The sequence below is a fragment of the Bos grunniens genome, chromosome 2 (assembly GCF_055505025.1).
Source record: "Bos grunniens cultivar Pamir isolate PY7600 chromosome 2, Bosgru_T2T1.0, whole genome shotgun sequence".
NCBI lineage: Eukaryota > Metazoa > Chordata > Mammalia > Artiodactyla > Bovidae > Bos > Bos grunniens.
In genome coordinates, this window is record NC_141166.1 from 5346249 (window position 1) to 5359847 (window position 13599).

Consider the following 13599-nt stretch of genomic DNA (forward strand, 5'->3'; position numbering starts at 1 on the left):
AAGGTCTCCCATGTATAATTTAAACATATTCAGGTTCTGAGCCTGTACTTGTAACTGTGACACACTCTACCTCTCATGAAACAGAATACCCTTTGTAATTTCAAACATGTGATATGTCAGTCAGAAGAATTCTTTTCAAAAGCTGAAGGCATGTGCCAGGACATTTATCAAACTACGCTAACGGGTAGCACATCAATCATAATTGATTATTGGTAACAAAAACACCCCATCAATCACCTCATGAAAACTCATGTATTATCAGTTAGGAAAACAAATTTCTTCTTCCTACAAGACTCTTAATTCTCTGTTTCCTTCAGAGTTACTGAAACTTGTTCATACATTTTTTTTATCCCTGGTACATTTAACAGGCTTACATTTACTCAGCTTTACTGCACTAAGATTTTTACAGTGACAGGCTATTTGGAACTTGTTTCTTCTTTTTAAAAAAACCACATCTCTCTGTCTGTCTGTCTGTCTCTCTCTCTCTCACACACACACACACACAGAGGAAAAGGTATAATGGCTGGACATGCAAAGGAATAAAAAGATATGGATTCTCTTCCCTCTTAACCATTCAACTGTAAATACAGCATTAGATTTAACAGTGGGCAGGCATGGCAGCAAACCACAGGTTAGTGAAAAGTGTGGATATGAACAGGCTTTCCCAAACTGCTTCCAGTGCTTCTGAATACTTTTTCCTCTCCACTGAGTGCTGAAGAATCATTAAAAGAAGCAACACGTCCTGCTTCTGGAAGCACAGTACAGGCCATTTAGTCTAACCATATACCTAAAGTTTGAATCTCTTAAATAACATGCCTTTGGTGTTATCAGACTTTAGCAACTCAACACAGTTCTACTGTGTTGTTAAATGGGAGTTCTGACACCACAAAAGTTCTTCCTTCTACTGGCTCCAACGTTTCTGAACCACCAATCCTCTGGTCTGACATCTACCCTCCCAAAACTCACATCGAAGTCAAATCCTTCCTCTCTGTAAGTGACAACCTGCCATTGCTGGCAACTTATCACTGTTTTTTGTTCCAGGTCAATCACCACTCTAAACCCCTTGTCATTCCAACTAAGATTTTTAAATTCCCTAAACAGCTTACTCTTTTCTCCTCAATTTTCTCCCACTGCTCAAAGTTCTCAAAGTAGAGAGCCGAATATAAATTTCCAGGTCTGCCCAGAATGTGCCAGGCCCTCACTCAATAAATATCTGCTGCAGAATAAAGGAACAATATCTCTCTTTTATTCTGGCCAATTATGCTTCCATTAATGAACAAGGATCACAGGAGCTCCTTTGTCAAAACATTTTACTACCAATTAGTACTGAGTTACAATCATCTTAAACTCTTTAATCTTCTTTATACATAACCTGGCAATAAGTCATGCTCTTTACTTTTCTGTGTACTCTTACAGTTGTGATTTGAATCTCATATAGGAATCAAGTGTTTTATTCCTTTGAAAATTTATCTGGCTAATTTCAACCCATCATTTCAGATTGTATAGAATCTTCTGTATTCAAAATATGTCATGCAATGTCAAAACTACATCACCATCAGCCAATTTGCCAGGCAAGGCATTAATCCAAGTCACTGATAAAAACGCTGAAATGAGACAGGCAAGGAGAGAAGAACCTTGTACAACATAAGTATCATCTCCAAGCTTGATTTCAATCTGTTCAGTCTTCTGTCTTTCACTAGTATGGCCCATTAGTATGCCAGGAAAATGGCAGAGGAAGAGGACAGCCCCATTTGAGGGGGTACTTTGGGTAGCTCCAAAGGGCTAGGATACATTTAAAACAGAGGCTGAATTTATAGGGGACTCAAGATTGCTGACCTTCACAGAAACACTACAGAAGCAAAAAGGAAAATGTTACCTCTTGGAAAATCCTTCTAAAGACACAGTATTTATACCTTTACCATACTTTCCTGGCCAACAACATCTGTCATATCGCTTTTTGAAGATGATGTCCATTTCTCTTTTTTTGGTGGGGGGGGTTGGTGGGGGGGGTGTGGTGTGTGTGCTGTGCAACTTGCAGGAGTTCAGTTCCTTGACCAAGGACTGAATCCGGGCCCCTGCAATGAAGCCAACCACTGGACCTCCAGGGAATTCCCAAGATGCTGTCAATTAGAATATAACATTTCTTATGAATTTGTTCTCTTAACATCATCAAAAGACAAAGACATCTCTAAAAAAAAAATCTATATAATAATCAGAAATTCTTTGAAAAACACCTATTCATTTTCAGCAACTATAAAAAACTTATTCAGTCACATTAGTTCTTCCTACGTCTAAAACCACTGAGTACTTATTAATTTGCAAAGCAATAAAAACATATCAAAACTATGCTTCTGAAATCCCTAGTTTTTTGCATATGTATTGATAAATTCAACCTACTGGAGGGATAAACAGATTCTCAATTAAGAATTTTTAGGTTAATGCTGCTGCTGCTGCTAGGTCACTTCAGTCGTGTCTGACTCTGTGCGACCCCATGGACTGCAGCCTACCAGGCTTCTCCGTCCCTGGGATTCTCCAGGCAAGAACACTGGAGTGGGCTGCCATTTTCTTCTCCAATGCATGAAAGTGGAAAGTGAAAGTGAAGTCGCTCAGTCGTGTCCGACTCTTAGCGACCCCACAGACTGCAGCCTACCAGGCTCCTCCATCCATGGGATTTTCCAGGCAACAGTACTGGAGTGGGGTGCCATCGCCTCCTCCGATATCTTTTTTAAAAAAAAATAAGCGTGCAAGGAAAAATAATAATGTTATGATTTTCTGATGAGCTAGAAAAAGACAAGTGGTAAAGAGTCCACATAATGGCATATCACTCAAATACGAATCAGATGTTCTGCTGACTTACAACAATTTATAATGAAGGTTATTCATTTAAAATTCTTTGTGTTTTCCTGCACATAGCCTATATTATCAGATAATTTAGATTTCACTAAGAATTAGGAGATTAGACCTAAGGAATTAAGCCCTATAGCTGAGCTGTTCAATAGGCAGCCACTAATCATATGTGGTTACTTAAATTAAAATTTAATTAAAAATTCAGTTCTTGGGTCACAACGCATAATTCAAGCACTCAACAGCTACACGTGACTACTGGCTTCCGTAGTGAACAGCACAGATACAGAAGATGTGCTTCTATTAGACAGTGCTCCCTCAGAGGATTGTGTCAGATGGAGGAAAGAAGTCCCTAAGGATTCTGTCAGGAACAAGCTAGTGTTCTGTCAGATCACAGCGCAGAGTCTAGGAAACAGAAGCATCCTTGTAGAACACTTCATTCACAGGTAAAAATAGCTCGGTGAAAGGGAAAGGCATCTCAGTGCTAAAGGAAACTGACGCTTATCAGGGGCCTAGGATGTGTCAGGCACTGTGACAGGCAGGTACTTTTAATTATCACAATGCCCTCAGGAAATACATGCTCTTATTATAATACTTCAGTATTACTTCACGTGTGAGCATATTTTACCCATTTCACAGATCAAGCTGAGGTCAAAGGTCAGTTTACAGTAAAGGTTAGATTGAATTCCAGTTATGACAACTCCCAACCTATATTTTCGTCGCTGTCTCTGCTGCCACCCTGTAACTCCTTGTGAGTTAGGTACCAGATAAAACTGCCCATCACTGGCCTACATTAAGCTCTGAAAAATACAAGAGTTCTGGTAATAAGACTGCACAGATGCTTAATCAGATTTCCTATCCATTAAACTCTGATATGCCAGGTCTGGCCCTAGAGGCAAATTCAAAACCTTCATTTATTTTATTTTCCAAATCTAAGAAACTGCCTAGAGCAATACAAATATTTCTCTACCAGGGACCAGGACATCAATTTTAACAGCACAACTTTGAGTACAGAAACCTTTAGAGGTCATAATGGAGAGGATGGAATGCAAGGCAACTGTTTCTTCCTTTTTAAAAAATCTTTTTGCAAAAAGAACCAAATTGCAGTAGGAAAACTTGCATAGTTTCAACGCCTGCCACCAGGTAACAATTCTTTGATGCCAAACACTGTTAAGTTTTGTGAAGCTTATCATTTATTAATGCTAAATCCAATTCCTTTGAACACTGTGTGAACTAAAATCATATATCAACATACTACAAAATGTTTTTGTTCCATGAACAATTTAAATTACCTCAAAATGCAAAGACTATTCAGCCATGGTATAAAACCAACACTTGATATTTCTTGTGAAATTCAAAAGTAAAATAAGGACAGGAACATCAGTAACTTTAAACCACAGCTACACAGTCTTCAAAGACCAGATCTACATAATACCAAGCCACTTGTTTCACTTCTGGGTGTACGTTCTGTTCTTTCAGTTTCTAGGTACCTCGGGATTTTCAAACATTGCAAGAAAAATAGTTGACATATTTCTAAAGCCAAGATTGTTCTGCATATAAAATAAGTTAGGACTACTTCTTTTACTGTTATTTTAAGCTAAAGCTCTCTTCAGGTTATAAAGTGCAAAAAGAGTAAGAACATCATTACTAAACCAAAGACTCCCTGCAAAAGCCAAAAATTAACTGTACCAGGAAGATGATGTGGCTGGCACAACCTTACTCAGAACACGGGATCCCTCTGACTTGAGGGACTCAAACAGAGCCCTAGCTGGGCTCTTAAGAAGATTATGGAAAGATCTGTTCAATGAAAGCAGTTCCAAGAAACACTTCCTGTACCAGTATACCAGTTTCTTGGTTCTCTTAAACTAAAAATGTTAACTACCCAAAATCCTGTTGTTCCACTTCAATTCTGATAACTTCATCTCACAAAGAAGAAAGAAAATACATAAGTTCCAGATTACTAAACTGGATGACGGTGTTTTCATAAGGAATCAAATAGCTTATCTAAATAACTATTCTTTTTTTCTTTGCAACGTTTTGCCAACTAAAAATTGGCACTTGCCATCTACCTCCATAAGGATTAAATCACAGACTGCTGCAGCCACTGACCTTCAACACACCCTGAAAGGAGTTCAGGGTGGAGATCAAGAATGAGGCCCTCTGTGCTCTGGGAAAAACTGGCAGAACAGGCCTTAGGAAGATAGTTTCAGAAGAAGCAACTCTTACATCTCCTCACAACCAGAAAAGCACTAAAATTACTTGTGGTGACGTCTGCTCCTCGTGACCAGCAGTAACCTTCATGAGACTAGTGACAGAGATTAGCAACAACCTTCTCCAAAAATCTGTGTGCTTGATTGAATGTACTTCCCTTTCACCAAAAATCACTATACACTGATCCTCCCCGCTGCCTCTCTGCAGCAGTTTCTCAGAGCTATCTAAGATGCTGTCTCCAGGGCTGTCATCCTCATTTGGCCACAAGTAAAACTTAACCCACAACTCTCACCTTGTGCATCTTTCTTAGTCAACAGTTTATGGAAACAATTGTTACTAAACATCTATAAAAAGTTATATATGTACTACAGGACTTTAGAAACATCAAAACATCATCCAGCACCAAATTATTTCATAAAAAGAAAAAAAAAATGAGATCAAAGCACTGAAAGGATATATGATTGGAAAGGTAGCCGCTGATGAATAATGCAATAAAGGAGAACTGAGAAATCCATTCACTAATTCTAACTAGTCAAAACTGACTCTAACCCTTGATTTGACTCTTTCTGGCCAAAGCAAACAGCCATAGATGGGGGAAAAAAAAAATGGGGGGCCTTCATTCAACTTTGAGTCCTAATCACAAGAAACCAAAAATATCCCAGGACATAAATATTTTCCCTAAAGAAGTGTCTTTTCTCTATGCCTTCAACACTTGTTTTCAACAGTACTGGCATTTTGGATAGAATAACCAGTTACGAAAAACTGCTCTCTATATTGCAGTTCCTTTAGCAACCTTTGGGCTAATACATGCCAGTGGAGTTCCTACAGTGACAGTTTAAGAAACAAAATGAAAAAAAAACACCTCCGTACATTTCCAGATACCCTGTATGGAAGTGGTACTGTTTCTCATTTAAGAATGACTGGCTGAAGGCTGTAATTAAGACATCTCCTCAGACCTAAACCCTGAGAGTTTCATGGAGAAGGAGATGCTCATGATATGAAACAAGACATAGAGAAGCTTGCATAATGAAAGCAGTACTGTTGAAAACAAGTGTTGAAGGCATAGAGAAAAGACACTTTGTTAAAATTTTTTAAAAAGATAAAATGTATCACAAGCCTTTAGACTCAGAAGAAAGTTTTTAAAAACTAGATTTTCCAAAAGCTGACAATATATAAAGGCTTAAACATCCCAATTTGAGGACCACTGCAACTGAACTCAAGTAATAGAAACACTTAGCCTTGTACCAAGGAGCACAGAAACTTTTTTGCTGAGGCCGTAGTTTTTTTACTCTGCGTCTTCAACAGAGATCTTTTAGCTTTCTCTCTTGTCAGGAATTTCTGGCTTTATCCCTGATTAAAATGTAAACCTTGACTCTATGGCTCTTGAGTAGATTTGCTGTTTTTTAAAAAATGTATAATCAATCTTTTTTAACCTAAGAGGTTATCTTTTCTCATAATTAGTAATCTTATCCACCAGATTCATACTATATGCCAAACACTCCACTAATCGTATTATTTGTATTATTTCACATATCTTCACATTAGTCCAAAGAGAGTACTGATACTATTCCTTATTTTGCAGATGAGAAAACCGAGCCTGAGAGCAGTAAGCAGTTTACCCAAGACCACCAAGCTATAAACCAAGGTCCAGCTGACATCAAATTCCAAGCTCTTAAAGCACTTCAACAACGCTATCTCTATCAAGTAAAAACTACCCTAAGTTTTATTTCTCTATCAAATCCAAAGAACTGCCATCCATTTCATACAACCACCTCTGAGTTCTCCTGCAAAATATCTTTTTTAACACCTCAGAATTTATCTGGTTTTTACATCATCTAGATTGGAAAATCGTATTTTGAGAAGCAGAGCCTTTTATTAAATCACTGCTAGACAATTAAAGGTTTCAATTAAGTAACATCCAATATGATACCATAGGTAAACACTGCTAATATTTCTTTCATTTTATCAAACCATACTAAGTTGCATGACAATATTAAAAATAGCTAACACTTACTGGCTGCTTATTTTATGTCAGATGACTTACATATATTATCTCTAATGTAAAGGGTATTTATCACCACTTTACATACAGGGAAACCGAGGCTAAGAAAAAAAAACTGCTTAACTCAGCTGGTTACACAGCAGATCTATCAGATTTAGAATTTAGATTAGCCTAGGCTCTTTCTACCACAGAATGAGAAAATGTTTCAGAATACTTGGGAGAAAAACCCTGCAACTCTTTTTTTTTCTTTCTCTCAAACCATTTCCCTCTAGTATATTCCTGCTAAATAAACTAGTGTCTGCATACACATTTTTGAAATTTTAATTTACATAATAACTTCATTTAAAAAGAATAGGCTAAAAATATTAAAGTTAAATAAGGTATCAATTTTCTATATATGCTAAAAATAAAGATAACTATGCAGCAAATGAATGTATATTATTGTTAATCAATTTATTAGGTCTACGTTAGTAACTGAGATTAAGTGGTTTTAGAAATACTAGTACTATTATATACACATCAATACAAGTTACATCAGAAAGTTAGTTAACAGAAAACTCTTAGAATGTTGCCTATTCCATTCAGTTAAATTTAAACTTACTGCAGATATCCACAAAATCCGTAAGGGCTTAATATATCTAAATACTTTCAAAGTTGGCTATCAATTCAGGGCAATTTTTTTTGCAAAGTAAAGAAACTCTTTATTTTTAAACTGTGTTGTAAAAAGAAGAAAACTGGTTTGCTAATAACAAAATGCTATGAAATCAGTGAAGAATAAAGAGAACTGTATTAAATCACAGCAAACCTACTCTTTTTTTGGGGTTGGGGCCAAGCCACAAGGTATGTAGGATCTTAGTCCTCCAATCAGGGATGGAACCTGCACCCTCTGCACGGCAAGTGCAGAGTCGTAACCACTGGACAGCCAGGGAAGTCCTGAAGCTACTCCTGAAGAGCAGCTTGAGTGGGTCCATGGAATGGCAGCATTCTAAGAGTCAGAAACTACTAAAGCCCCCACCTATTAGTTCAGGGTAATAGTGAAGGGGCAAGGGTACAGTACCTGATGATGGGCAGGTCGAGGCCCCGCTGCAAACTGAGAAAAGGAGGGAAAACAAACACAAAAGGAAAGGCACAAAGAGTCAGAAACACCACAACAAAAACCGAAACTTCACACAATATGCTGAAAGAAATAAAACCCACAGGAAGAAAAAAAACACAAACAGTCAAAGCTTTGCTGCAGGACAGTGACAGACAGGTACTGAGAAGATTCAACAGGCTGACACCTCTATCAGAAACAGTTTGCCATTTATCAGCTGGGAGAGAAACAGCTAAGCTGCTATGCACATAAGAGTGCCTCTCTGATAGGAATTTTTTTTAAACCCTAAAATAAAACAAAAGAAAGTTTGAAACACTAAGTGGTTATATTAAGACAAACATATGAAAAGTCAACTATGCTTATGCAACTGATAAAACTGCAGGGAATGAGAAATGCTTTCCCATTACAAGAAACAGCCAGGAGGTAATTATAATGTCCAGCAGAAAATAAAGAATGTAATAGTACAGATTTCAAATTTTCTTAAATTAAACAGGGTATCTCACATATGAAATGGAAATTTCACTATCTTCATTTCTTGGAGTTAAAGATTAAAATTTATCATATATATTATAAATATATAAACATATAAATAAATATATTTATAATATATAAGTGTAAATATATAAATAATTATATATATTTAAATTTGATGAACTAGTAAAGTTTAATACCAGGCATATCAAAGCAGAGGTAAAGAACACCATCCTTTAACATGATTAGTCAAAGTGGTACTCTTATAAGCTCAAGAAGAAAAAAAAAGAGTCAAAGAAGTCAAATATCTCAATTACTATGTAGACACAACAGCACAAGACTGCATACTTGTACCTGCTGCTATCTGATATTGAGAACAAAAACAAAAGAAAACGTCACTTTTTAGGTAAACCACAGAGCATTTGAAAGAGGATAATACATATTCCAACTCTTACTTTCCCTAACTTAGAATGGAAGAAAAAGCTTTTTCACCCATAAAATTTTAAATACAAAATCTCTAGGATCAAATAACTCATCAGAGCAAAATCAGACTTTCAATGGGATTTTACTAAAAAGAAAGAGAAATTATTCAGGCACGTAGAGTCACCTACTGGCCACCTACACGTTAACTACTGAGATGTTAACCACTCTCTTTAACAGTTAAAATATTTAGTAAGCCATTTTGAATGCAAACCACACAGGGTCTTATTTAAAATATTTAAGGAGCTAAAATATGTATCTTCTTTGAATTGTTTAATTTCCTATGGAGCCTTCCTTCTGTTACTTTGGGTGAACAAGACTGAAGATGAACTAAGAAACAATTCTCTGTACTCAGAATTTAAGTTACCAGAATTATTTCCTCAACTGTCACTACTGAATATAAAAATTTTTCAAGAAATTGCAGTAGGTCACATGCCACAATGTAGGAGATGACTGAAGACAGCTCTAATCAAGAATTTACCTTAGAAGCTAAATGCTACCTACTGCTCAGGTAATGAACACTGTTCTAACACATTTTGAAATTATTCCGTATAACTTAACGAGCTCTCCATGACTTATAGGATCAGGGCATGTTAGCCAGCCATTATACTTGCTAAAAACCAATGTAAAGTAGTTTTTCAGAATGATGATAATGGCAGCTAGCTTTCTTGCAAAACATTTTCTCTTCAAAGAAACTGAAGTTTTATATTTTCAGTTTTCCAACTATGAAAAGAAAACAGATCATACCTCTAACTATGGCCATCAAGTTTCAAGAATAGGTAATATTACCCATGTGGTATTCACATAGAGGGTGGGAGTGTGATGTTTCTTCATGACACTTTTGAAGGAAATGGGAGAGAAGGGCCATGTTAAAAAAATTAACCTTAGTACAGTAGTACCTGTCTTATCACTGTTCCACAGAAAGGCCCCATTTTTAAGGCTCTACAATAAAATTGAAACTTTATATATTTGGAATATTCCGGTCAAAAAGGAACTTCCTATGAGCAAGAGGAGTACCTTATAAAATTACACGAATATTAAAAAAATAAAAGTTAGTGGGAAAGTACCCTAGTCTATTTTGCACTAGTCACCATTGGCTATTGAGTTTTTCATTTGTAATGACAAGTCTTAATCCTACAGGTAACTGTAAGCAACAGAACAAACTGTAATTGCTGCTGGCTTATATTAAAAATAAAAACTTTTCTTTTTTCTAGGAAGGATTTTTAAGATGGTAAGGACTGAAGATACTAAGGAAAGCAGCCTTCTGTGAACTCAGAGCCAGTGTTTACGCCACCCACGCTCCCTCACACCCACTCACCCTTCTGTGCACAGCTGGTAACTGGGCATGACCAATAGTTATTCATGTACCTTTGGCACTTAGCACCACAGAATATAAAAATAACCAATGGTTACAGGTTATTGCAAAAGCCAAACTGTCCCCCACCCCCATTAAGCATTTGATGATTTCACTATTTTGGAGGCTATTAAGCAATAAATTATAGTTTACATAGTTCCAATACAACCAGAAAATGGAACAGGTAGGTAGTTCTTCAATTTTTTTTCTTTTTTTTTACTTTTAAACAAAACTGTCAACAATATACAAGTATCAAGCAGAAATACAGGCACAAAGATCTTCTCAAGGAGGGAGGGGGGCCACTTGAAGCCAGTTGGATTGCAAAGGCAGCTGTCCAGGGAAGAACAGAAAAGCCTAAACTGTGCAATTGCCAATGGCCCATTAATGCAGAAATAGAATGGAGTAAGCTTTAGCTGCTCTACAAAGCCATGGGAAGAGGCCCTTCCTGAGTGCAATAGCTTACCTCTCCTCACCAGTTGGGGTAGCTGTGGGATGGATGAGACTGGACTATGGCAACTTGGGATGTGAGAAGAAAATGCAATCCTGCCAAATTCCAAACCCAACTTCACCCTCCCAGCACCAACACAAACGAAATAAAGAAAACTGGACCCAAAACAACAAGCAAGAGTAGTGCAGGGTCTGCTAGTCTTGCACGTGTTTTGGGGTATGTAATGGAATGTTATGTGTGTGGCTTTTAGTAATGGGGGTGGTAATGGTCACTAGCAGAGCAGATGGCAAAAATTGCATAGAGGATAGTATCTGAAGATAGTTTATGACCACAGAAAAATGGCTGACAACTATAGACAGTTTTCCCTTTGATAACCAATTATAAAATGAAAGAGGGAAAAAGAAGCCTTTTAAAAAGAAATTTATCTCTTAAAATCAAATTCATCTCAAAGGGATATCCCTCTAAACCCCAAATTACTCCTGTCTAATTCCCAATAGAGAAGACCCACCCAATTTGTTATTCTTTTCCCCATAATGCCCGGCAAAAACTGCCATGCCAGGTTAGACTTTCAGAGAGGATGCAATCAATGCATTTGTGTTCATCAGCCAATAAACGGATGTGGTCAAAAATAATGCGTGCCGGGGGCACCACTGCCTGCAAGAAGTACAGCTTGTTACATTGCTTACAATGCAGTATTTTATCCAGCCTCTTCCAGCCAAGGACCTGTAAACGGGAGTCTGTTCCAAAACCTTCCTCCTCTTCCAGTTGTCTGTGCAATGTATTGGCACTGTTCTGCTGGGCTGTCAAAAAAACTGGTTTAGAGATGCAGCTCTTCAGTCAGGTTTTGCGCCAGTTCTAACCATGTAAATTCTTTTCTTTCCCAATAATTATACAAGGCGTAGAGGGGTTAAAAGGGCCATAGAATTCTTTGCAATAACAGCTTACCATAATGTTCCATGTTTAGTGATTAGAACTGGGGCCTATCTAAAGTAATCTGGCGAGATCTCAAGGCCCACTCTAAGTGGTCAAGTGTCCACATTCCCAAACCACTCTCAGAACAAAACTTGCATCAGACATCTTGTTGACCATTGCAGCAAAAAAGTAAACAAACAAAAAAAAACCAGACAAGCAAACGAGCAACTAGGACCACAGTCCCACCTCTTTAGAAGGGCTCCTCCACCCCCGGGGAACCAGGGCCTAAGAAAAGGGCCTGAAGAAGAGGGCCACAGGGAAAGGAAGGCAGGAAGAGGACCAGAGAGAGAGCACATCTGAGAGAAGTCTGCGACCTTACAGCTCTTTGAGGAATTCTGTCATTTACCTCAAAATTCCTAAATTCATGCATAAAATCAAATGAACAGAAGCTAATGCAATGAAATATTCCTGTACTACAGGCAAAAAAGCAGAGGTGGAGAACCAAAAGAAGATCCCTGTACTCTGAGAAAAACACAGAGCGGAGATCCAAGTAGGGGCGTGAGAGACAATGAGATGTGACAGAAGCACCTGCTAGCAAACACTAATCATGCAGGGCAGGCAACACCATCCTAAGGAAAGGACTGCTGAAGCCACTGCACACTTGTGTGAAACAGAAGGATGAACCTTGAGTAAATTCTCTGTCTTTGCCATACTTATTGCAATCCATGTAAAAGATGAGCAAAGAGGATGACAGCATTTATACTTCTATGACAATTTATTTACCATCTGAAGAAATAAATACACCATTGGTGTAAGTCATGCATATGTCCACACAGTCAAATAGTTAGAACTGATCTAATAATACTGATTCAAAAGTTGTACTTCCCTAGGCACTAGAATGTCAGAGTCCAATTAATGAAATGTAATTTATTTTCAAAATCATGCTTTACACGTCTCCTGAATTTTGAACAGTACAAACAAAAACTTAAGAGCTGAAATGAAGTGAACTTGAATGTAACTAGAACTTGAATGACACAGAAAAGTAAAGGAAAAAAAAAGAAAAAGGGAAAAGGCTCCACTTGTTCTTTTCTTAATAAATTTAAATAATTCCCATAGAAAAGGTCTGAAAATGCAATGCTATCCAATAGTAACAGTAATAATAATTTTAACAATTGTCTTTGTAATACATTTCTAAAATCAAATAAAAATATGAACCAAAAGAACCTAAGCTACAACAAACACAAACTTAGGTGGAGAACATTTTCTAGAACAACCTTCTGCTTACTTACCGGAGAACGGGTTTGAGGTTGTGAATTCATTGTCTGAGGAGCTTGAGGATAGACCAACGTGGTTGGACCTGCATTCTGTCCAGAGGGATAAGGGGTCTGTCAAAGAATGACAAGAACAGTATCACCCTGTGAGTAAATATGGCACGGGTAACTCAATTCCAAAGAGTTTAAGAGTTTAGAAAAGTGTTCATTAATGTGGTTTACAGCTCTGTTTGAAAAGACCTAATTTTATCACAATATCCAGCAATTCAGAATCAGTGCAATCTTTTTAGAATTTATCTTAAATCTCTGATGAGAAGCAACTTCATCACACAACTCAGAATGGTGAGCAATTTAAAACTGATGAATAATTTATTTCAGACTGGTTGACTACAGTTAACTGATGCCTCAGAAAGTGAACTGCAGATAAGGTGGGGAACACTACTTTAATTTCAATATACAGTTAGTGGTATATTGCACCCATGAAATTAAAAGACGCTTACTCCTTGGAAGGAA

The 13599-nt window shown here is 37.3% G+C and overlaps 1 protein-coding gene across 50 annotated transcripts in view; it reads right to left on the reverse strand.

Annotated features, from left to right (window-relative positions):
• The window catches only part of EIF4G3 (eukaryotic translation initiation factor 4 gamma 3), a 354136-nt gene that overhangs the window by 169013 nt on the left and 171524 nt on the right, over positions 1-13599 (reverse strand). For 15 of the 50 annotated variants that reach the window (XM_086326700.1, XM_086326656.1, XM_086326955.1 and 12 more), the window contains 3 exons: positions 13105-13200; positions 11590-11703; positions 8115-8147 (listed from right to left, as the gene is read on the reverse strand). The exons of 3 other annotated variants lie outside the window; for them this stretch is intronic. In XM_086326700.1, the coding sequence (XP_086182826.1) occupies positions 8115-8147; positions 11590-11703; positions 13105-13200 (243 nt within the window). Of the gene's footprint in view, positions 1-8114; positions 8148-11589; positions 11716-13104; positions 13201-13599 lie in introns of all 50 variants that reach the window. 32 more of the 50 variants (XM_086326966.1, XM_086326895.1, XM_086327057.1 and 29 more) reach the window with 5 other exon arrangements.